The 25,679-nt window shown below is 34.0% G+C and overlaps 2 protein-coding genes and 2 pseudogenes across 3 annotated transcripts; 1 reads left to right on the forward strand and 3 right to left on the reverse strand.

Annotated features, from left to right (window-relative positions):
• Positions 1-5,295: 5,295 nt before the first annotated feature.
• Positions 5,296-5,946, reverse strand: LOC148932282 (secreted RxLR effector protein 161 pseudogene; annotated as a pseudogene).
• A 1,842-nt stretch (positions 5,947-7,788) lies between these two features.
• On the forward strand, positions 7,789-13,587 carry LOC125193998 (calmodulin-binding protein 60 A-like; annotated as a pseudogene). The gene is made up of 10 exons (XR_016135916.1): positions 7,789-8,722; positions 9,195-9,247; positions 9,359-9,829; positions 10,082-10,245; positions 10,459-10,659; positions 10,759-10,936; positions 11,023-11,435; positions 11,907-12,082; positions 12,177-12,928; positions 13,064-13,587. The product of XR_016135916.1 is annotated as a calmodulin-binding protein 60 A-like (transcript).
• A 1,114-nt stretch (positions 13,588-14,701) lies between these two features.
• On the reverse strand, positions 14,702-15,989 carry LOC125214993 (uncharacterized). Its single transcript, XM_048116261.2, has 3 exons — positions 15,581-15,989; positions 15,353-15,489; positions 14,702-15,013 (listed from the first exon to the last, which is right to left on the reverse strand). The coding sequence occupies exons 1-3, from the start codon at positions 15,873-15,875 to the stop codon at positions 14,906-14,908; spliced, it is 540 nt and encodes a 179-aa protein (XP_047972218.1). The 5' UTR covers positions 15,876-15,989; the 3' UTR covers positions 14,702-14,905.
• A 5,834-nt stretch (positions 15,990-21,823) lies between these two features.
• Positions 21,824-25,355, reverse strand: LOC125198431 (nucleobase-ascorbate transporter 6-like). Its single transcript, XM_048096799.2, has 14 exons — positions 25,108-25,355; positions 24,834-24,937; positions 24,402-24,499; positions 24,141-24,314; positions 23,891-23,991; positions 23,718-23,793; positions 23,579-23,638; positions 23,317-23,501; positions 23,128-23,224; positions 22,887-23,032; positions 22,696-22,787; positions 22,544-22,621; positions 22,311-22,471; positions 21,824-22,217 (listed from the first exon to the last, which is right to left on the reverse strand). Exons 2-14 carry the CDS (start codon positions 24,922-24,924, stop codon positions 21,999-22,001), a joined length of 1,578 nt encoding a protein of 525 aa, XP_047952756.1. The 5' UTR covers positions 24,925-24,937; positions 25,108-25,355; the 3' UTR covers positions 21,824-21,998.
• Positions 25,356-25,679: the final 324 nt, after the last annotated feature.

Here is a 25,679-nt window from a genome sequence, read left to right on the forward strand (position 1 = left end):
TATGGTAGTTGGTGACACTTTTTATAACCAACTAAGTTCTACAAGTAGTATAATTTTCATACGAAAAGATAAGTAAAATTTATGTAAAACCTAATTCATTTCTAATTATTTTATGTCGTGAAATGAAATACTCTCAAAATATTTAAAGTATTTGAACCATATGTAACGACCTTTAACTATTTTTTTCTACGACTTCTAACGTAAAAGACTATATTTAAATGAAGTTAATTTGGATTGGTGGCCGCGTTTTGCAGAAATAGTCAAACTTTTCTGCGCTATGAGTATCAAATTAAAAATTACTACTACTAGTGTTCTATAATTAACGTACATTTGCTAACTTATATCACAACCAAAAACTAGGGTAGTATACTAGTGCTTATTTTTTAAATGTTATTGTAAGCTAATAGTATATATATATCTTACTATGAGATGTGGAACGTGGTTATAATTTTGTAAATTATTTCACTTTTAAGTGATTTTATCAGCCATTGTAAATTCCAATCTTGCTTTGACCTAGTATATTGATTTATCTACTAGTAACAATTTAAAGCATGATCGTGCTCGTGCCCGCCTGACCTATATGGCTTCGTGCACTTTTCATAATCAATACGCTATTAAATTTTAAATATGTAAAGTGTCAGGGAGATTCAATATAGAGAACAGAAAAACGGATATCTGAAAGTCGTGCAAAACATTTTCAGATCAAATCAATTTCGGTGGTTCTACCAAAGTTATTTGATCGGATAAAATTCAGAGAATGCAGAACCTTCTTATGTGTATTCGAGATAATGAACCAGAAGACTTGATCGGATTTTGAAGAAGATGAACCGATGCAACTGTTGACGAAACAGTGCATCCGTTGGGATTTAACTGAAAATAACCGATTTTCAAAAAGGTTTCGAAATTGCAAATTAGTCCTTCGATTTTCAGAAATTACATTTTTGGATGAATTTCTGAAACAGCAACTTCGTTGGAAATAAAAAATTTCCAAGCTGACCCAGCCAGGGGCTCTGCCCCTTGGACCCCGCCAGGGGCTGCCGCCCCTTGGATCCCGCACTCCGCACCTCCATACTTAAATGATGTATCATTATAACAATAACCGACCAATCAAGTTAATCCAATTACTCTAAAATATCCAACAATCCTCCCCTATTTTAGTGCAATCCTTGATTAACTAAAACAAGTCATCTCAAACATTCAAACTTTTGCATAAATGAAATATCGTAACGATTGAATTCCATATTAGTACATTACACATTCCAAATATTCGAATACCCCGGGTGTCTCTAAGGATTGAACCCTGGGAACTCACATTGAATACACGAAGATAATGTACACAAAAGTTTACATACGAATATGTTCTATCTTGACACTATATTTTACTAGCCTATGTCCTTATCCTTCATAAACACGTCGAAACCAAGTCCCAGTTTCTTGAAGCGGCTAAACTTCATGCTTATATAGGTAGCTCATTTATTCTTGCACCTACATTTGCAATTTTTCAAAAGAACTATTAAGAATATATATATATATAGGGAGATGATCAAAACAAGTATGTGTTTAAATCCAGGAATGCAGCCCAAATCTTGACCCTAGGATTAGATGATCTAATGGTCAATAATTAACCCAAAACACGGAAGGTCATAATTAAGTAGTTTTAGGTCATATTATAAGATTTGGATTTATGTCATGTTAAGATCATTTTAGGTCATGCTTTGTTAGCATGACCTAAAAATAAACTAACTATGACCTAAAAATGTCTTACGTATGACCGTGTTCTGCATTTCTGTATTTAAATCTGGTCTTCATAGATCAAAACCCTATATATATATATATATAGGGTGTGTTAGGGTCCTTACAGCATCTTAGTGTAAAACACAGCACAAATCACAGCCCTTGGATCATTAGATTGGATGGTTGTGATTTGTTACATTATCATACTAAAAATCTGCATTATTAGGCGAGGTACATTATTAGACTAGAAATGTACATTGTAAGACTAAAACTGTACATTTCTAAACTAAAATGCTACATTATTAAACTAAATTGCTACATTATTATCCGAGCTACATTATTAGTCTAAAATTCTACATTATAAGATGACACGTGGCATTAATCTAACCATTAGATCATATGATCCAATGGACTGCAAGTGTTTTGAGTTTTACTTATACTTAGCGTTCTGACCTGTATACATCCCTATATATATATATATAGAGATGTGATCATATCATAACCCCCAAATCACATAATAACTCTATAACCAAATCTGGACCACACATATTTGATAATCTTGTGGTTGAGATTCAAACTTAGATTTACTTCATAAAAAAGACGCAGAGGGGTAAAAATGTAACTTCCTCATTTAATTTCTGAATTTTACTCTAAACGCGCGATTCACGCTTTCATTCTGTTTGAACTCAATTCTCTCACCTTCATCTTCATCTTCATCTTCACAATTAATAGATCGATTCTCTCATCTTCATCTTCCATATTTCTCGCCTATTTTATTTCAACATCTCCAGATTTTCTTCGATTTGTTCATTATTCCGTAGTCTCCAGATTTTGTTTCCATATTTCTCGCATAATTGTGATCGGGAAGATGTTTTGAATTTTGCGTTCTTATTTTCATTGATTACCTCTTCAATTGCTGTGAAAATTTGCTTCGATGGAATCTGTAGCAAATAACGAAGGTAACAATCATTATTGATTGTGTTCATATTCATGTATTGAATTTGATTTTAGATTAATATTAGTTGTCGATTGGTTTATGTTTCTGATGTACTGAAATTCTTATTTGATTATATTATGTATTGTCGATTATGTGTTAAAATGATACTTTTGGCTTATAAATATTAGGTTTACTGCATAACATGATAGTTTTGGCTTAAAATGATACTATGATAAAATGATACTATGATAAAATGATACTTTGGGCTGATAAAATGATAGTCATAGCTGCTAGAATGATACTTTTCAAACGTGTCATAGCTGATAAAATGATAGTCCTAGGTGATAAAATGATACTTTTGGCTGATAAAATGATAGTCATAGCTGATAAAATGATACTTTTGGCTGATAAAATGATAGTTATATCTGATAAAATGATACTTTTCAGGCGTGTCATAGCTGATAAAATGATAGTCATATATGATAAAATGATACTTTTGGCTAATAAAATGATAGTCATAGCTGATAAAATGATAGTCATAGTAGTTGATAAAATGATACTTTTGGCTGATAACATGATACTTTTGGCTGATAACATGATACTTTTTGGCTGATAAAATGAGCAACCTTGGAACAGAGTTTCTACAACGGTTTACATCTACAAGGAAACTTCTATGACAAACTATCTTTGAAGAGGGCTTCCAAAATAATTTCAATTGAACAATACAGAAGAGTTCTCTTCACATTGCACAGACCTACAAATGAAAAGTCTAATCTAGTTCAAATTGAACCACAAACAATGGCAAAATAATGTTTAAAGCCTACATAAGTAAATGTCTACCAACAGAATCTATGCTGAAGTATGGTAATTAAAACAAGCGCTGAGTTTCAGTTAGAGATCCTATTATGCTCTCGCTTGGCTTCACCATCTACGCACTTCATGCCTGTTGGGCGGCATCTTCCTGGGTGCCATTAACAGCAGGCGCTGGCTGTTCACTGTCAGCGACAACAACTTCTGTTTTCTTCCGCTTTGTGGCGGACTTCTTTCTCGTTTGAGCCGCAGGACTCTTCGAAGGCTGCGGAAGCAATAAGCACCAAAATATTCAGGAAGCAGAAAAATCTAGAAAGAAGAATTCAACATCACGAATGTTCTTACCTAATAAACAAAAGATTTCAGTGTGTTAAACAGTTTATGTAATTATATAAAGTCAAAGTATTCACAAATTATCATTTTACCATTTTCAGAAACTATCATTTTATGCACCCAAAGTATCATTTTATCAAGCAAAAACACAATTTCTACATTTAAACAGATCATCCAAACACATAGCAACACACACACACACAAAAACACAGAGACACACACAACAACACACACAAACACAACAGCAGTAGCCTCAGGACACACACACACACAAACATAAAGTATCATATTATCCCATGAAACTATCATTTTATCCCATGAAACTATCATTTTATCTTCTGAAACTATCATTTTATCAAGGGCAATTATCATTTTATCAACTATCATTTTATAATCTAAAACTATCATTTTATCCCATGAAACTATCATTTTATCTTCTGAAACTATCATTTTATCAAGGGCAATTATCATTTTATCTTCTGAAACTATCATTTTCTAAATTTCAATGAGTTCAAAAAAGCAGAGAGGGCATAACTTGTCACTTAAGTAGAACAAAACACCAGTCACAAAGTATCATTTTATCATTTTCAGAAACTATCATTTTATGCACCCAAAGTATCATTTTATCAAGCAAAAGCACAATTTCTACATTTAAACAGATCATCCAAACACATAGCAACACACACACACAGCAAAACACACATAAACAAAGCAAAACACACACACAAACACAGAAAAACACACGCCAACAGCACACACAGCAAAATGTAAATCTAAATATATAGATTGTTCTCAATATTGTTATGCATGAATGATATTGTATAAATATAAGAAATATCTACACTAAAAAACTACGGAATCTAAAAAAATCGAGAAAATCTCCAGCAAAATGATAAATCGAGCAAAATCAAAAGTGAAATAAGTAATAAACTTCATCCAACCTTTCTTCGATGATGCTTGATCGTTTTCCTTCGACATTTTCCAGAATCAGATGATTTTTCCTTCGATTCGAAGGCTTTGAAACGCGATTCAGAGGGTTTGATTGTGAGAGAAATTGATGCAGGGTTTGAGTGTGAGAGAAATTGAATGGAGCGTTTGAGTTAAGTTTTCTTCTTTCCCACCAAATTTTAAAATGAAATGACAATTTTGCCCTTAATATATCCGAAAATGATAGTTTTATTTGATAAAATGATAGTTTTGTTAGATTAAATCTAGACCATATATTTTAAAAATGTGTGGTGGAGATTTAGTTATAGGGTTATCACACAAATTGGGGTTATCATTATAACGCACCCCTATATATATATATATATATATATATATATATATATATATATATATATATTCAACCTCATTAACTTGTAGGTCCGAACACATACCTTGGGACGATTTTCAAATGTGTTCCAATCTTCAAATATTAAGTCTTCCACATTGAATTATGCATCTAGCATCATACTAAATGGGAATTGGGTATCTTAATATCAAAGATTTGTGGTGGACTTTAATCCCATCCCTATAGCCGATTTGTACACAAGATCTCTACTTAACCCTTTGGTTAAATGATCGGCTAAGTTATCATGAGTTCTTACAAACTCCACAGATATCACACCATCCATAATAAGTTCACGAATCATGCTATGTCTAACACCTAAGTGTCTTGACTTTCCATTATACACTTGACTATATGCCTTAGCCAAGGTAGCTGCACTATCACATCTGATAGATATAGGTGATATCGGTTTAGGCCACAATGGAATTTCATATATTAAATTTCTTAGCCATTCAGCCTCTTTACCAGCTGCTTCTAATGCCACAAACTCCGATTCCATTGTTGAATTCGTGATGCAAGTTTGTTTCTTTGATGCCCAACATATAGCACCACCTCCAAGCCGGAATACCCAACCACTTGTGGAAGAATGATCTTCCATATTGGTGATCCAACTTGCATCTGAATAACCTTCAAGAACGGAAGGAAATCCAGAATAAGTCAACTTATAATCCATGGTTCCTTTTAAGTACTTAAATACTCGATTCATTGCTTGCCAATGAATTAAACTTGGATTATGAGTATATCGACTCAATTTTCCAACTGCAAAGGCTATATCGGGTCTAGTACTAATCATAGCATACATTAGTGATCCAATAGCCTTCGAATATTCAAGCTGATTCACAGCAACTCCTTTATTAGGCACGAGTTTTACACTAGGATCAAAAGGAGTCTTAACTGAAGAACAATCTTTGAAGTTGAACTTTTCCAACACTTTCTCAATATAATGTGATTGAGAAATGGAAATTCCTTGTTCTCCATGTGTGATCTTAATTCCAAGAATCACATCAGCTTTCCCCATGTCTTTCATCTCGAACTTAGATGACAAAAATTCTTTTGTTTTATCAACTTGATCTTGGTCGGTACCAAAGATCAACATGTCATCTACATATAAGCAAAATGATAACTCCTTTACCGGTAGCATCAAATTTGCTATATACACACTTGTCTGTTTGGTTTAATACAAAACCATTCGACAACACCACGTCATCAAACTTTTGATGCCATTGCTTGGGGGCTTGCTTTAGTCCATAAAAAAATTTTACCAACTTACAAACCTTATGTTCATTACCAGGCATGACAAAGCCTTCTGGTTGTTTGATATAAATCTCTTCCTTTAATTCATCATTCAAGAAGGCAGTCTTAACATCCATTTGGTGAATTACAAGATTATGTATAGCAGCAAGTGCTAACAATAATCTAATTGTGGAAATCCTAGCAACAGGAGCATAGGTATCAAAGTAGTCAATGCCTTCCCTTTGTCTAAAGCCTTGGATAACCAATCTGGCTTTATACTTGTCCATGCTTCCATCCAACATAAAGGCAGCTACAAAATCAAAGTTATCAAACTATTAGTGCCATTTAATTGGTTTGAACTAAGTTAATGAGTCAATGACATTCACAAGAATTATTTAAGCCATGTTAGACTTGTTAGTTGAGTTTAACATATATGCTTTCATTCTATTCAAATTTGTTTAATAGGATAGGATTTATTCAGTATTTCAGTTCGCAGAAAATGTGGTAGATTTTTCTTACAGTGTAGCTGAAATCTATTTGGAAACAACTGCCTTAGATAAATAAAAAAGTAAAAAATAAATAAAAAAAATGCATGTATTACTATTAATTTTTGTTTTGGGAGATAAAATATAGTCATTTGAAAGAGCATTTATTACTCCTTCGTACGTCCAAGCACAATTAAGCACAACTGCCCCTCAAATCTCAATATTCAATAGATGCGACGGATACTGTTCCATGAAATAATGTCCCAATTTCCTATTTAGAACATCCACAATTTAAAGTTCCATTTATTTTTTCCCATTTCAGGTAATAACCTTACTCCAGACATTTTTACATTCTACTATAAAACCTACTCCCCCCATTCCATAGTAATAGAAACATTTTTTTTCAGCATGAAAATTAAGAAAAATTGTGTTAGGTTAGTTAAGTAAAGGGAGAATAAAGTGGAAAATGAAAAAAGTAGAGAGATGAAGAGAAAAAAAATAAGAGAAAGTAAAGTAGATGTGGAAAAATGTGTTGACTTTTACTAAAAAGGGAAATGACTCTATTACTATGGAATGTACCAAAATGACAAAATGACTCTATTACTATGGAACGGAGGAAGTACTGTATATAAAAAGTAAGACATACATTCCCCTAACTCTTTGCACTAAGTTCCTTCACATTTCTTAAAATTCGTATCGAGTTAAAGTGAGATTATAAATCGCGTACGGAGGGAGTAGTACAATGTATTTTCCCATTTTAAAAGTTAGCTATGAGTTTTTTATAAAGTTATTTGCTCGTAAATACTTGAATTATTATTTTTTTTTGAATTTTTTTCCCTGACATACCGCTCCTGTCAAATTAAAGCTATAGTGGATTAAACTTCCATAAACAATTTCAATAAAAATAAAAATTTATAGAATACATGCATCGGAGAAAATCTACATGCCACAGAAGCAATGTGGTCGATGAGGGCACGCGGTAATGCCCAATACTCATTGACTGGTGCTTGCTTCAGCCTATTTATATGAAACTACTCAGTAATGATGAAGATTCAACTCAGCTAGGAAACAAGCATTCATCTTTTAAGACATTCTTCGCTGCTGTTGCTGGAGAGAGATGGAACGTGATCCAAACGGCGGTCCATCTGAGCACTCAAGTTGTTCAGATGCTCGTCTTGTTCCAACTCTAGGAAGGTATATCGATTTGGAGCAATTATCTCTTTGATTTTGGGTGTTTCGATTCTGCTTGCCCCATTTTGAAGATGGGGTTGCGCTTTTCAGCTTAACAGGCTCTTTCACTGGTAAAATTCTTCATCTTGATTTTGAGTACCGTTGCGTGTTTTCATTTCTTGCTTTGTCTTTACATGATTTGAGGAGATATGGGTTGTGGAGATTTGCTGTTATAATCACTTTTACACTAAATTTCCTTTTATTGTTCGTTTCCCTTTCTGATATGTATGGATATTATTTCAACTTTAGAGGGTGATACTTTTGAGCAACAAAAAGAGCCGCAGGTGGGTTCGGATGCTGCTCAATTTTGTCTTTAACAAAGTATATTCTTTTAGTTGGTGTTTCTTTTATGATTTATTGAATCCTTTAATTAGCCTTTTATGTTCATTAATATGATTTGCTTCCTTGAAAATATCGAAAATTGTTAATTGCCACAGTTTGGAATTTTCATTTATTCATTCTTGATTTTACTAAGTTTTCAGTATTACTGCTTTATTACTTTGACATGTCTCTATCTTTCCTTACTCCCTTCATGATAGCTTTAGCTTTATGGAAGATGTGGCTATATATTTGCATAGCCAAGCGGTTAGCGAAGGATGTCCAGTTTCTCTCGACCGAGTTCGTAGAATAGTGAGTTGCATGCACATCTTCTCTTTTATGTTTAATGAATGCTATATTTCCATTTTACAAAGGATTGATTGCTGTCAAAGGAGGTTTGCTTAGGATTGATGCATGTTGTAGGTGTTCTTGTTTGTCTGACTTTGTCAAGAGGATGTCTCAAGTCTCAACATCATGATTGATTATATATTAGTATGTAATAAAACACTATAGCAGCCTAATTTAACCCTTAGCCTAGCTTGAGTTTCTGTTCAAACTTTTTGGACTGTTCCATCTCAATGTTTCTTTTCCCATTAGATCGTTACAAGTTGAGACTTCATGAACCAGAGCCTTTTGTCTCTCAATAGTAAAACTTATACTTCAACTTCAAGGTATACCCTTCATAAAATCTTAAATTGTCGTGGATCTCGATATTTTCTAGTCTTTAGAAATTTTTTATGGTTGATTTGCAATTTGGATATTTGACAGATATCCTTTGTTTTAGTTAATTGAGGGTTCTCAGCCTGCTGCAGGGAGGCTTTTGAGTGAAGCGACTCGGTGAGAATTTATGTTATTGGTTACTCATTTTTTCTCTTATTTTCCGATCAAGAAAAGGCCCACCCTTGTGGTAGATAATGAATTCTGGCTTCGTTTCTAATGTGCTAACAGGAATGAGTTTCCCAAGGAAAGGAGCTTACAGCTGAAGTTCTTGGGAAATAAAGTAGCCGATGCTGTGACAGGGGGGGAGCTTAAAGGGTTAAAAGATGTGTGCCTGAAGTTGGCTCTGCTTGATTCGAACGAGCATACTGTGACCTGTGGCCCTGGATCTTCTGCAAAGGTGGAGATACTACTTCTTGAGGACAATGGTGATGGTGATGAAAGCAGCATGACTCTTGAAAAGTTTGAGAGAAGCATCATTCAAACAGGAGATAAGAAGAAGCCTCACTTTTCTCCTAAAAGTGTCTATATATTGCTCAAGAACGGTGTTGCAGATTTGAAAGGTATTAAGTTGGGACACAAAAAAGACTGGATCAAGTTGTGCATCTGCAGGCTGGGAGCGAGGATTGGGCAGAATCTTGAAGGAACCACTGTGCAAGAAGCATGGACCGCACATTGAGGTCAGAGATAAGCGCCACAAACGTACGTTCTTATCACTCCATGTTCAACTTAATAATTGTTTCGTTTTACTGTTCTTTACCAAGTAACTCTTCATATCTACCAAACAGCTGCTTCTGTTGCAGATAAAATATTAAAATTAGTGTCATAGAAGTTTGAGTTTTTAGTCTCATCTCCTTCTGTCATGGTCTTTAGATGCCATAGATTATGTAACTGCTGGTTTAATCTTAAAGAGGATGAAGAAACTTCCATATAACTGCTGGTTTCCTTTTACAGAGTATGGCAAATTTCCCTGTCCATATCTTACTTCTGAAGTTTGGAGATTGAAGGGAATTGACAGGACTGGCAAGCGCCGTGATAGGCTGAAAAAGAAATACATTGAAACTGTGCAAGATTTTTTGTTTTGGCTCCATGTCAATCCTGATGAGCTGCAAAACACAGTAATAGTCACCTATTACTATTTATACTTGTTTGATTTATCAAGTGGCGAAACCAGATTTTGTTTGCATACTAGGATTCATGCTATATGTTTTGTCGCTCGTTCAATCAACTTAAGTTTAGAGTTCATGGTTTATTAGTTGCTTCTAAAGCCAACTTGCAGCATACTACTACATTGCATGAGAAATATATAATTCTTTGTAATATGCATACAGATATTAGATGTCGGTGATGGCATATGGGAGACGATAAAGAGTCATGCTCAGAAGTGCAAAATTGATTGTGAAAAGATGTTTTGTCACAAATCATCGACTGAACCTCAAAGATGTGTTATTTATGATTGTGTGGGAAAACTCAAGGGGGAAATGATAGAGTCCCAGTTTGTTGGGATTGATAATCTGTCTGCTGATAGAAAGGTGGGGTGGCCTTTAATTTGTTGTTGTGCATAGATTTTCTTATGCAATTGTGGTGTCTCCTACTCCTACTTGTACTAATGAATTACTGACCCCTGATAGGATGATGCACTCAAGATACTGAGATCTGTATTAGAAAGAGCATCTGTGTTATATGACGCTAAAAATGAGTTTACATACCCAATCACAAGGGCCAAATGTGATTATGAGACTCTTGGATCAAAAGAAAGAGGAGTGGTATTCAATACTGATTCTCAACTCACCCCTCTTGATACCTCAGGTCAGATATGCATCCTATTTACTGAAAAGGGGTTTTTGGGCATAATATCGTGAAGGTGTTGAATTCTTCTTCCTCCTGATTTCCAGTTTATGAGGATTTGGAGGATTTAGAAATAGGCTTCGAGATTCAACATTTTTTTCCAGGAGATGAGCAATTTAGTGGAAAGTGGATGCAGCAGGGGAGTGCAGCAGGTGGCGAGATGGAGGCAGTTGGAGGTTCAAAGGAAGGCTCAAAGTCTGCATTAACAGTGGATCAGCAGTTGGTTTATGGTATTGATTTCAACTGCGACTACCCTGGAAGCCCAAACCCCATGTGGTGTTATATTCCCGATATTCTGAGTGCTCAGGTTGCTAATCCGCCAACCAAGTGGTGGAAGAAACTCTCCAGTCTATGGTTCTCATTGAGTGAATGGATGTTTTATTGTGCTGCTCGTACTTGCAAGTGCAAGAGGAGGAGACTTGCCTAATAATCCTATTCATTCTTGCCACTTCGATTCTGTGTATGTATCATGAGACTTGTCTTTATAAATTATCAATAAGTATGATAAAAGTAAGGGATATTATGTTCAAATTTTATTTGCATTAAAATGAAAGAAGTTTGTCGATGTCATTGTTATGTAATCCTTTAGTGAAAGGAGTTTCCAGAGCTATTTAGTAAATTCAAGCTGGTACTTTGATAACCAATATTCTATAGCTTTGTGATTAAGTCTAATAAAATGCTCCTGTAACAGAATCTTGACAGTAGAGTGAATTTTTTTAAAAAAACTTGTACTGTGGAGTCAATCGCATGCCAACTCAGGTTTGTCGGGAAATACCGTTGAGAAATGGTGTTTCTTGAGTTGTATTATTTCTGGTTTTGTTACCTCAGGAAGGCACACTGAGGCCCTTAGATATTTCCGTGATTTGTTCTGTGAAGTCATGCCTAACGAAACTGTTACTGTCTGTGCTCTCTCTGCCTGTGCTAATCTCAGGTCTTTGGATAGAGGGAAGTGGTTTCATGGCTATATCGATAGTACTCGTGGTTTACAAAGATCTAATACTATGACTGCACTCATTGATATGTATGCCAAGTGTGGGACAATTGATTGTGCATATTGAGTTTTTGACACGAAAGGAGACATTCACAACTATACTAGTGTGATATCAGGTTTGTCTATCCATGGGTATGGAAAGGAAGCTATTCGTGTGTTTCAGCTAATGTTAGCTGAAAACTGAACTCTAAAGATATCATTATTTGGCAGGTTCTCAATGGATGCAAAACATTCAGGTGTTGTGTAGCAGGGCTCATCAATGTTTTACAGCATGGAGAGTTTGTGGGGATCGTGCCTAAGATTGAGCACTATGGCTTTAAGTTGATATGCCTGGCCGGTTGGGTATCTGGCAAAGGATTTTGGAATAGCCAAGAGCATGCCTACGAATCCAGATGTGGTTGTATGGAGGGCTTTATTCAGTGCCTGCAGAATTCATTCCAATCATAGTTTTGGAGAGCGCATAATTACTTGTTTTGAGTAACTCGACTGTGGTAGATATCGGATGTTGCTGGATAGAGATAGATAGATAGATAGTGTTGTTCATGAGTTCAGAGTTGCTGATGTATTTCATCCTCAGATAGCTGAGATTTGAGAGAAGGCTTTAAAAAGAGTAGGGCTAGTTGGTTATGCTGCTGACGTCACACACATCTCGTTTGCTTCTATTCGAATAATGAAGAATCTGAGGACATGTGAGGACTGCCTTGCAGTTCTCAAGGCCATCCCAAATTTTGTGATAGAGAAATCATAGTTAAGGATCGCGCTTGTTTCCACACTTTCAAAGAAGACAAGTTTTCGTGTAAGGACTACTAGTGGTCAGCTATCTAACATCAGAAATTTAGTAATGTTGTACATAAGGTAGTCAAATCTACTTCATTCTGATGGATTTTTTGAATCATATGTGCTTCACAATCTATCTTGTCTGCAGAGCCAGAGAAGCAAATCAAATCAACAACTTCAGCAAGGTTAGTGGACTTGGAAAATTTTTCTAATAGATGAATAGCTATAGATGCTTTCCTCTGTTATTATCAGCCTCTTTGAATATACATGAAGCTGATTTTCAGTATTCATCTTATCGAGAGAAAATATCCGTGTTCTAGATGATGCTATGGAGTTGTTTGGAACATCTGCAACAACGTTCAGTCAATCCAGAAAACGGTATCTTGAGCAGTTCCCAAAGGTAGGTTAAAAAACATTATCACTACATTGAGTTGGCTCTTGAGATTTTGTGCTTTTTCATTGAAGAATGTTATGACTAGAAACACATTCTGGTCTCTGTCGATGAACTCAATGAAGATAAGATGTTTAAAGATTGTGACAGCCAAATTTTATTATGCTATCATATGCCTTGGATTTTACCTTTTTATTCCATTTGTACTATATTAGCCTTGATCGTGAGTAGGAAGCTTATCTGCTATAGGCGATGAAGTCAGTGTAGATAATCTATTTAAATTTCTTATTTTAAGACTGTGACATGCGAATGTCATAACCCAGATATTTTGTTTATTTTTTCCTTTATCTTGTTTCGTATTTTAATTATTTTGAATGATAGTGATATCATACCAATCAATATGGTGAACACTGTCCATTGAATTTCATTATGAAATAGCCACATTCACTGTTATATCAACATATGTGAAGCATTTGAACTATATTGCTAAATTTGTTTTGTTATGTCAATCCATTTAATGTGTAATAGTAGTTTATTTGGTTATTTATTGTAAATTTAGATAGGACATGAAAGATGACAATATAATGTTGTATTTTTACTTTTTTTAAAGAATTTATAGAATATGGTCCTAGCAACAGGTCATGGTTGTTCTGGCAAACAGTTGTTTTCAACTTTTGTCTTCACAATGAATATTTCTCTTCTTAACAACCAAGAGTTACTTGATTAATTATATGATGTATGATTCAAATTGTTTTCTAAAGACAAATATAAACTATTGGGGAGACTTTCAGATAAAAATGTATTGTAGTTGTAATTTTAAAATTGGGTCTGATTTACTTAATATAAATACTCACGTGTTTCAGATGCAAATACTAGCCAGTATCAAATAATCACATTCTTCTTCTAGATTCCGAGAAAGAGCATTAATTTATTAATTATATGGCCAATTGATATAATTAATTTCCCCCCAATTTTATTACTATTAAATACGAGTATTTCCGCATTTTACGTATTTAAAGGGACATCCCACCCTATTTTATTACTTATATTCTTCTTTGTTATTTACGTTATCATTTGTTTGTTACGTAAGTCAAGTCGATAATAATATTGTTACAAAGTAGTGTATTTGTAATATTTTTATTTTATTTTATTTTTTGTCAGGGAGGACCCGTACCAACTGCCAAGAGGCAAGACTCAAGAGCCAGGTAATCAATTGAAAATTAATTACAGTACTAAAAACAATATTACTATATTTATTTAATAATTTTATACTCCACGATCTCAATCTTGAACAATTTTTACTTCTGTATTTATAAGAAAAATGAACAATAATTTATCTAATCAGACATACATATAATACCAAGAACAAAAGTATACATCACACTTGGTGGTGACAAATTCCATATACTAGCATTGTTCATATCGACAAATTCTATTCAAGAATATTAATAAGTTGTGACACGTAAATATAACTCGATGCTCAACCAATAAAAAAATGCTAGAAATTAATTTATTTCGGCCGGAAATCTGATTCCTCAAATTTAAAATGGAAAGATAAAGATAAAGATAAAGATAAAGAGGGAGTTGTATATACATGAAAGGCAGCAGATGATTAAAGTATATATTCCAAAACAGAATCTGCTATTCACTGAATTAACCCTTCAAAATTAACCCTCTTCAATCTGCCTGTTTTGAACTACTTTTCAATCTTCAATCCAACAACAGGCCAAAAAAAAAAAGTAAAAAAGGTAGTAAAAATTAAAAAAGTAATTCAGCTTCCAGCTTCAGAAATTGCTTTTAATGATGGCTGCCAGCCTCTGGGTTTTGATATTCCGGAATTTACTGATGAATTATTTCTTGATCTCTGCCTTTCTTTCACCTGAAATAAATCATTAAAATTTTTTATTAAAATTATTGGAAACATTAGCTGTATAGCTTGAAACTACCTGGCCGCAGGTTGCTAATATAAATTTATTTGAAGGCCAGTTAATATCACTGCTTTTTGTCATCTTAATCATCACTTTGTTGAACTGTATGTGTACTAATTTCCACTTTCTTTAATCATGCAATAATACTACTACTAATTAACTAAAAAATTCATTCAAGAACTACTAGCTCTTAATCACTTTTTTTTTTAACAGAACTATGGGAATCTCAAAAGTACTTTGGCAGTATAAATTAATCTTGCAATTAGTTAATTAAAGAATTAAATAATTACCTTTTCAGCCTTCTCAATTTCAGAATTTTTCCTAATTTCTGCTTCAAATTCTGGACTTATTTTCTCTGTCATGATTTTGTCAGCACCCTCTGATTTCAACTTAGCTTGTTTCTTAGCCCACAAACCTTTCATCACTTCTGCAAGAATTAAAAAAAAAAATTAAATAAAAATGATTTCAAGAAAATAGTGAAATGAACAATATTATAAAGAAAGAAAGAAAAAAGAAACCTTTAGATGAGACAAGTCTATAGACATGACCAAGAGCAAGTGTATCAGTTGGCCTAAGAAGCTTGATCCTGGTTATTCGAAGAGGGGTGTTCTTGCTATCTACACTAGTGCTATTATTCTTGGCGGCGGCAGCGGGGGAGGAATACAAGGTGGTGGTGAGGAGGAGGGCTACGTAGTGGCCGGGATTCATCTTCATGATTTCACTTGCGGAGACAGGCCAATAGAGCTTGTCTGCTCTTCCATTTGGATGTTGAATCACCAGAGTTGCACTATCAATTGCTTGACAGTTTCCCATCTTCTTCACCAAATAGTTTTAATTTGGTAAATGAGTTTTGTTTGTGTGAGTTGATGAGGAAGAAGATGTGAATTTTCAGCAAGGCTCTTTATAGCCACACCCAACTAATCTTGAGCATGACTTCACCTTCTTATGTATACTTATATACAAAAACCCCACCCCATGGTTATTGATTAATAGCCACGTGTGAGTGTTGATATATGACGTCATGCTCACTGTAAGAAATAAATTGGGGATTCTTGGGTTTTTTTACTGTGTTTTATGACAAAAAAAAAAAGGAAACATGTAAGAAGATGATGAGGTAGTGTCTGCTTAGGACCACTTAGTAGTAAATGATGAATGTAAAACTTTTTTTATTAACGTTGAAATCATGCGAGCCATAATGCAGAGTGTTGCTTTTTTATTTCACACTATTTACTTTTACGGTTAGAATCTTTTATCTTTACTATGCAGCAATGCAATTTGCTGACGAATAAAGTGGGCTTTTCTATTTCAAGTTATGCCATAGTTAACTTTTTACTCCCTCCGTCCCACTTTAGGAGTCCCGGTTTACTACTTTTGGATGTCCCACTTTAGGAGTCCCGGTTGGAATATTCCATAATTGGTAATAGGCCCCACATTCCACTAACCTTTTTCCACTCACATTTTATTATAAAACTAATATAAAAAGGTAGGACCCACATTCCACTATTTTTTTCACCAACTTTCCTTTACATTTCTTAATACCCGTGCCGAACTCAACCGGGACTCCTAAAGTGGGACGGAGGGAGTACAAGCAAGCTGGTATGCATTTGTATGGGTAGTGATATCATCTCATCTATGTAAATAGTAAAATAGCAGAATATCTGTATTAAGTTTGTATTTTCTAACTAATTAATCTGATTTTAATAGAGCATTATCAATTTGTTTGTTATTTATAGATTATTAAATTTATACTAGTTTTTGGTGAATTGAGTGCAAATCCCACATGGTTTGATGATCAATATCTAAGTGGAGTGCGAGCGTGGTTGAGCGCCCCAAGGCTCGAGAGGGACACTTCTCTTTCTTTCAAATCATAAAAAATTACTAGTAGTAGCAATTTATTTGATTTTATTTAAATTATGTAATAAAAAAAATTGTTTCTCCCCATTTTCAATAAATCTATATTGATTTCTTCTTCTTTTTTCCTTAGATTAATTCTGTCTCGATTCTTGTCTCGATCTTATCTTCATTCCAACGCCAAACACACCGCGCCTCGTCCCTCTAAAAAATCATTCCCATAGCAAGCAACATCAAGAAGCGCCTGTGATTTTTTCTTGAAACTCAAATAATTTTTGTATATATATAGCCCCTAATTCCCTTGTTCACTCAATGTCTTGCATTTGGAATAAATTAAGTACTATACTTTCAAAGAAGATAATCTCAACAATATTCTTGGACGGAGAAATTTTAGAACATATATATATATATATATATATATATATATATATCTATCTTTGTGTGGCATGCAAAAGCAATAGATCCAACAAAGAAAAGCAACAATAAGTGGATGTCGCATGTGAAGTTTTTGGTTTTATCTTTGTGGGATTACATTGCACCATCGATGCCTCACCAGCAACATTAAAAATTAAAAAAATGTGCAGGTTTTGTCCATGCCCACTTCCTCCTTTATCAAACATTTCCTGCCATTTTCAAGATTACCCATTTCCAAAATATTACTACTAACAATCCTTCTTCGTTTCCTGACTTTTCATCTTAATCTTGTTTCCCAAACATGGAACACAAACTAGCTAACCCCACTCTCTGTCTACAATTTTTTTTTACTTAAAGGAATGCCCCTTTTACTTTCTCTTCTCTTCTCTTCTTCCTCTTATTCTTCTTCTTGAAATTTGTTTTATTTTTATAATTAATTGGATTTTGGATATTCATGTTTATAGATTTCAGTCACCTCTAGTAAGACACTAATTATTGCTCATGCACCACCACCCATTGATGTGTAATGCAGCACTCCTTGCTTCTAATAATTGTGCATGACCTATGTTTGACAGTTTGACTAGATTTTTGAGGTTCAGATTAAATTATTTATTGTTATTTTTAGGAAATAAAAAAGAAATCAATTTTGAGGGTGACGTGATCTTAATCATGATACATACATAGCTCTATTTGCCCATGCGTCCAAACCTGTATAAATCAACCATCAATAAAATTAATTTCTTTCTTTATTTTTGCGCCAAGTGTGGTCAACACCAATGAAGATGCAATAAATTGAAATGAATGGTTTAATCAAACAATTAAATGGTTTTTATCATCAATAGCTACCCCTACTCTATATACATAGACTCATATTTAGGGGTGGGTAGGTAAGGTATACCTTACCGAAACCACCATACCGTATACCTTACCGTAAATACGGTATGCGAAAAAGTCATACCTTTACCTTACCAAAGTTTTCGGTATACCGAACTTCGGTATACCTTATATTCGGTATGACAAATTTCCATACCGATACCGTACCTCATTTTCGGTATACCGTACCGAAGTTCGGTATACCTTATTTTTGCGGTATACCTGACTTTCAACATCAATTAAAATAGAAAATTAGAGTTTTTAAAATATTATTTATAATTTTAAAAATAAATTAAATATAATTTATTCATAATTATATTTATATTTCACGATAGATTTATAATTTAAAAATATATAAAATATATTTTATATACAATTGTGTTTATATTATTGTGGTATATACCTTAATTTACGGTATATACCTTAGTTTACGGTATATACCGAATTTCGGTATGCAGCGGTATACTGCGGTATTTGAAAATTCATATCGTTACCTTACCGCAATCTTTTGGTAAGGTATCATACCATACCGAAAGTCACGGTATACCAAAAATTCGGTATTTTCGATATATTTTCGGTACGATAAGACCGGTTTTTCGGTATTTCGGTATTTTTCCCCAGCCCTACTCATATTAGAGGAATTATATTGAATTATTGTGAATACGACCTATGAATCAACATGCTTATAGTTATATTCAAATTGTATGCGCATCTTTCATTACAAAATTGATGTTTCCTTTCCTTTAAGATACACAAAATAAAAATTATTTTTCGCAAGTCATTCTAACTTTACAATCATCCTATAAGCTTGACTGAATTAATGATTTTATAGTTGTACCATCGCCATCACAATTTATGATAATTTTAATACTATTATTAAAATTGATTATTTAATTAAAATGCTATAGTATATAGGAGATCTAAAATAAAAATAGTAGTCCGACCATTTTATGCGATAAAAAATTAAATAAATGTATCTAAAACATTTTACAGTACTAATAATGAAGAGTCCAATCATAAACCGTGACCTATATAAAAATATTAATATTTCAAAGCAATAGCAAGATATGAACATCGAATTTATAAAAAAGAATGTTAGAATAAATATAATCTACAATTTCAACAATTACAAGCCCGTTGTAGGACCGAATGTAAATCAAGTTCATTTACATTTATAATCAAAAAATGGAATTAATCACTGGTCCAAAACTATTTCAAAATTCAGAATACATGTGCCATATATGTAAACTGTAGATATTACTAGAAGAAATAATAACAAGTTTATAAATGTTATCTCCAAATAATTTTTAATTAGTTATGGTACGGTTCAGTACTTTTGTTTTTTAGTGAAATCAATTAAGCGAAGATGTCAAGTTGTTTGGTGTAAAGAATCTTATTTTGGTGAAGAAAGTTTCTTGTTTATGATATAATTAATGAATATTATTTGCAAAATTTATATATGTATACCTACTTCAATTCGCTAACATTAATGTGATGCCCATTACACGAATCTGGTCCGATTATATATTTAATTTATACTATTTCAGCTTCATGTCACACACCTGACCTCAGTCATTTAATAATTTTCAACAAATATTTAAATTTCTTTTATTTGCTTGTTTTTTAATTTTTGTCAGTTGAGGTGGGAGAATATATTTTAGAGATTGAATTCTAATCTCTTAACCTTACAACGTGACAAATATCACTAATTAAGTTAGAGCTTACTATAATTCATGATATTACAAAAGACACATTAAAATTTTAAAGTTTTTATGATCAGCTAAATACTTGATCTGCCTGCAACAAAAGTTATAGACAAGTTTATATTGCAAAAATATTGAATACCTTGTGATCATACAAACTTCATCGAAATCACATTGTGATTATAAATAATTCCTAAAATTATCAGATGTAAAAGTGATATTATTGGTGGTTGGGAGCTTGGAAGCTGCAAACAAAGAGGAGTGGATCAAAGTGGTTTCATTTCCAAATGAAAACAAAATAAATGGCAATAATTTATTTTATTTTTGCTCAATTAATTTGTGAGGTCTGTGTCTTCAGATCAGACGAATGACAATTCATAGTGGTCCACATTTTTATGATTAAAACTCAATTTAATATCACAACAATTTGGTCAAGAAATCTTCTTAATGATTTAAAATTAGATTGCAGTGGTGCTTTTGAAAGCAAAAAAATCTTGAATCAGTGCATGCACCACTTTTGGCTTTAATGGTTTCTAATTTCAGAGACAAAGCTGCAAAACTTCTTCACTGTGTTCTTATATGTTAAGGAGAATGTAACTACTAGTAATAATTAATTCCATTACAATTATATTAAAATAATAATAATTGTAATTTTTAACTGGGGGCGGGATATTAAAATTAAATAATACTACTATGAAAATAAATACTTTCAAAATATAATATGTGGTGCCAATATATGTAACTTTATCGGATATAAGTAGACAATAGTCTAATAATTTAGGCCTCATGCAATAATACAAGTGGTTAGCCACCCAAAAATAAAATATACATAAAAAAGTGTTTAAGACAAACGAAAGCCTGGATGTTTCATACTTTCATTTCACATGATCATAAATTTCATGCTTGGTGTTGAACTTTGATACAATGTACATTGGATCTTCAAACATACCATTACTGGAAAGATATAAGCTTTTTTTAGGGATGTTTTCATTTGCCTGTCTTTAATTTGCATCTGAATTACTAAAAGTTTTATTATACTATCGTTGCTCACTTTCGGCATAAATCGGCTTGGGTGTGACACTGATAATCAAACTTTTTTTTTCCTTTGTCTAAAGATATATTCTAAATAAATTTTGTACTTTGTATGTGACATCCAAAATATCTTCTTTTCTTTTTCGCAAATTTAAGTGGTTGAAGACAATATTTGTGGTCAACATATATTCTAACCTACCTCCTAATAATCATATGATTTTCTGTACTTGATTTGATTTTTTTATTTTCTTTTAATGTGATAGATAGTGTTACAAAAAAAATATCCACACATAAAAGTTTGCTGAAACTTATCAATTTGAAATTTATACTTCAATAAAAAAAATACTACTACCACTTGATCTATCTAGAGCTAGCGTAATAAATACTCTATTTTGATAATCTAATAAGGTGTCGTTCGATTGTCATAACTAATTATCATGGATAATTCATCTAGGAGTAAAGTTATGAGATTATTTTAATTGGAGGGGATAACTATGACTAATCATCACATGATTATTCATCTAAGATTAAGCTGTGAGAGTTATCCTATGAATCAAACACAATACTCATATATTTTAATTAATCCTGATATTTAAACTTGCAAACCGAATAACCCCTGGAAAGACTAGTATATTATTCTAAAATTTTATTTTCTACACATTACACCTATTTTAAGATTTATAAATTCAAATTTTCAAATTTTTGCTAGAATATAGTGGTTTTGTGTATAGTCAATACTTTTTTTGATGAGAAATGAAGCCCATTACTTAGAAAAGCACAAATCTTTTACATTATTATTCTCCAACCCATCATAATTTGGGCTTCTCAAACAAAATTTCAGTTGAATTTAATTTCAAACTGAAAATGGGACAGGCCATTTATACCCTCTAATGAAAACTTATAGTGATTATTAATGAAATCAAAGCTCAATGAGCAAATTAAGTTCACAGGCAACAACAAGAAAATGGGACAGGCTATTTATACCCTCTATTTTCACACACCAAAATGAAACATTTCAAAACAAACAATGGTTAAAAAGCTTCACCAATAAGCAATAGATTACTCAAACAGATGGGAAATATTTGTTGAGATTGAAAGGAAGGGCATAGAACTCCTCACTCCTATTATCAGTCTTGAAATCCTTGAACTTAACCCACCAATGCTTGCCTCTGTCCTTCTTTATCTGGGGATCCTTCTTGTCTAACGTGTTGTCGAAGAGGAAAGCCAGCACGCCCGCCACAAACACCTTGGAGGCGAAGGGCACGTTCACCATGTCGTTGAACTGCCACGAAACAATCACTCAATCAGTCAAGAGACAGAGCATCACTACTCTCGATCTTGATCATATTAACGAAAGAGTAGTGGCTGCACGTACCCATCTCCCCGACGTGTGTGTGGGACCGTATCCTTTGATAGCCGTGTACTCATTGAAGTATTGAGCCACAGACAAGCCTAGAAAAGTGGGAACTGCTAATATGAACTTGTTTCTGAAGCTGTTTAGCTGGCAGAATTGGAGGAAAGCTAGGCCACCAACACCTGTTTTTGAGTTGTAATAAAAATGTTATATTTAAGTTATGTATGAAAATAAGATATTAGGAAAATGCTTACCTAAATAGCCAAAGAAGACACAGTAGAAAGCAGCCACAATAGGCATTGGGATTGAAGCAAAAACTGCTCCAAATTTGCCTGCAAATGATACATGTTGTGTTAAAGAGACTAATCTGAGTAGAAGAAATCAAAGATATGGGAAGAAAGGCTACCTAGAACAGAGAAGAAAAGCATGAATCCAGCAGATATCTGCACCGTCCTTCGACTGCCAACGCGAGTCGCAGCTATAAGGCCTGCATTTTCACTACAAGAAAGCCAAGACAAGTTTTAGTAGTATTATATGCTGAAATGATGAGCATTGTCTTGTTTATATGAGATAAGAAGCTTTTAGTTGTGTTTTTACATGGATACTGATGATCCGTTTCCGGTTCCAAATAGACCAGACAGCAAGGTAGCAACGCCCTGCCAGCCTATGCCTCGGCTGAGAATGGACGGTGGCAATGGGGTTGCACTAGCATATCTAGACAGGCCAATGAAGCCACCGGTGGCCTACGCTTGCCACAAAAAGCAATGTACAGAAAATATGAACAAACTTCGGATAATTCAAGGAACGAAAGACAGCATAGGACAAAGTGAAAACAGACCTCAACAAGAGCAACGAATGCAGCCATCATCATAGCGAAGCATTCACCAGCATCAAATGATGGTGCTCCCCATTGAAAGGGATACGGGACTCTTATCCTGCATGAATCAAGCTCGTTTATCAGTAAAGCTTCGTGGTTATATCTGTAGATATGGTGGCATTCACCAATAAGCAGAAATTTTGAACATGCCATGGAGCAGCATTGATGAGTCCAGAATGATCAGTTCTACAGCTTGCTTGAGTCTTTGGTGATGCCCCGTCGTAGGCACCACCAACCGTGAGAATGTGTGCGTAAATCCACACAATTGACACAGTAATAAGAACTGCAAAGCGTTCGAATATATGCTTTCCTGGTTTAATCAGTTGTGGTAGATACTGCAGTAAACATTATGCAGTGGGATTAGTCTTATGAAAGTAAAAGAAATGAAATTGGAAACCAGTTCAGGCTATACCTGACCACAGAAAACCAAAAGAATGAGCTCAGGCAACCCGATTTCAATACATTTGGCAACCTGAACAAGCAAGGGAAGAGAGATCAAGTTACAATGGTTCATAATATACAGATAAGGAGGCGAGTAAGCTTGCACGTACCCCGGGAAAACCGAGTTCATAGAGCCCAAAACCAGAAAGAGCAACCAAAGGAACAACTGAAATTGGACTAAGAAACCTGACATAACAGTAATGCATAACCAAGTTTTATAGCTTATATCAATACTATCAAAAGTTGACTGTAAATCAGAGCCTGCTATGTTACGTAGATTTACCTCACAACGTTACGCCAGAGACCACTGAATCCGATCACTATCTGAATGGTCGAGGCAACAATAAGCGCGCCTTGTGTAGCTCTCATTATTTTTTTGAACCTCTGCACATATTTGCAGTTAAAACATGTATCAGAATTATGAAGGTAAAACAAAAAATTGAAGTTAAACGAGAGATGTTTGCGCGTTTTTGGCTAAAGCTGTCTAATAAAAATTCAAAATTTAAACTAAAAGTAGGACAAAAAGCAGAAACCATGATAGGATCTGGATCATCCCATCTACCAGATAGGATGATTGAGATTGTGGGCGCGACGAAGGTGTATGAGCCTCCGATTACAGCAGGTAACCGAGTTCCAAACCATGTTTGCAGGAGGGTGTTGAGCCCAGCAACAAACAGCAGAGTTTGAATGACTTTTGCTTTCTCCTCCTGCATAAATGCAAGCAGATGATACTAATGAAGGAAGGTACCATTTAGAAAGCAATACTCGGATTCAAAAACTGTGTTTCGCCTCACGTTTCCTCCTCCCATTTGAGGAACCAATGCAGTGGGTATGAGGACAGTCGTGCCAAGCACCACCAAATAATGTTGAAAACCAAGAAGGATAGCCTCAGCTGCAAAACCAATCGTGCAAACACAGTATTCATTGATCTGAATAAAACTGAGCAGCCGTAAAATTCAGTATTCAGGAGCATGTGAAGCTAATGACCCGAAATGAACAAGTGGGATCTTTTTTATCATATCAATGCATACATCAAACTGCTAGATTTTGTTATAAGAGTTCAAAATTTGAAAAAGATCAAAACTTTGTGAAGAACAGAAAGAAACAGAACACTACCGATATGCACAATCAGAGAGAGGATTGACCCTAGAAAGACACAATCTCAAAGAGAAAACAGAATACACTAAAAAGGTGAATTAATTAGGATAAGACATGAAAATACTGACGCCATGGAGGAGGGCTGGTGATGCAGTATGCAACATTTGGAAGCTGATCTTTAGGCGGGTGTGGCGCCGGTTCATCTAGCTTTGCTGCCATTCCTTATCTCTCTCTGCAAACATCAAGTTAAATACTCAGTTGAAAAAAAGATTGAAACTTTATGAAAAAATCATTTATGAAACGTCGAAAAAGAAGCTTAAATGATGTAAAGACTGCAACTTTATAAGCAACACAGAAACATAAGTATCAAGAGAACTGTTGACGTGAGAGTTTGCAGCATACCTTTGTTTTCTGCTAATAGTGAAATGAAGAAGACATGAACATGAATTCAGGGGAAGATATGGAAAAGAGCTGTAATAGTGTAATTACTTCAAGAAAATGTTAAACTATATAAACAGAAAGAGGGAAAGAACTTTGTAGATAGCTAAGAGAACAATTTCTTGAACAAAGTAAAGGGAATAGAAGTGTAAAATGTGACGATAAAAAGATGAAAAACTGGTCCCAAGTTTATGCTTCAATGGCCTATTCTCTCTCTGCAAATGTAAGAAAAAGAACTGGGAACATAAACTGGTGAGAATCTATGGGCAGTGTAGCAAAATTTAATGGCTTATTAATGTATGGCTTTCTGCAATCACTACTCGTCAACACATATGTGCTCTTGGTTAGATGAAGTAATTACATAATTGAAATGCTTAAATAAAAAAAACAAAATCCAAGAAAATTCAATGTGTATATCTGATGACTGTCTAAAGTCAGGCATTCAGCTGCAGACTGATGTATGAGAAACAATTGATTTCAAAACTAGTCTTATTACGTGGTGGACTTATTTGCCTTTTTTTTTGTTTTTAATCTTT

Source organism: Salvia hispanica, chromosome 2, assembly GCF_029641045.1.
Source record: "Salvia hispanica isolate PSC_SH4W2 chromosome 2, Shi_PSC_v1, whole genome shotgun sequence".
Lineage (NCBI taxonomy): Eukaryota > Viridiplantae > Streptophyta > Magnoliopsida > Lamiales > Lamiaceae > Salvia > Salvia hispanica.

What these genes read in the sequence shown, in the direction of transcription:
- LOC125198431 (XM_048096799.2), bottom strand. Translation starts at nt 24,924, where the DNA reads ATGGCAGCAAAGCTAGATGAACCGGCGCCACACCCGCCTAAAGATCAG. An exon ending in CTCTGGCGTAACGTTGTGAG is followed by an intron (nt 23,794 to 23,890) that starts GTAAATCTACGT and finishes CTGTTATGTCAG; the next exon opens with GTTTCTTAGTCCAATTTCAG. An exon ending in CACACACGTCGGGGAGATGG is followed by an intron (nt 22,218 to 22,310) that starts GTACGTGCAGCC and finishes GTTTCGTGGCAG; the next exon opens with TTCAACGACATGGTGAACGT.
- LOC125214993 (XM_048116261.2), bottom strand. Translation starts at nt 15,875, where the DNA reads ATGGGAAACTGTCAAGCAATTGATAGTGCAACTCTGGTGATTCAACAT. An exon ending in TAGACTTGTCTCATCTAAAG is followed by an intron (nt 15,490 to 15,580) that starts GTTTCTTTTTTC and finishes TAATTCTTGCAG; the next exon opens with AAGTGATGAAAGGTTTGTGG. An exon ending in AAATTGAGAAGGCTGAAAAG is followed by an intron (nt 15,014 to 15,352) that starts GTAATTATTTAA and finishes GATTTATTTCAG; the next exon opens with GTGAAAGAAAGGCAGAGATC.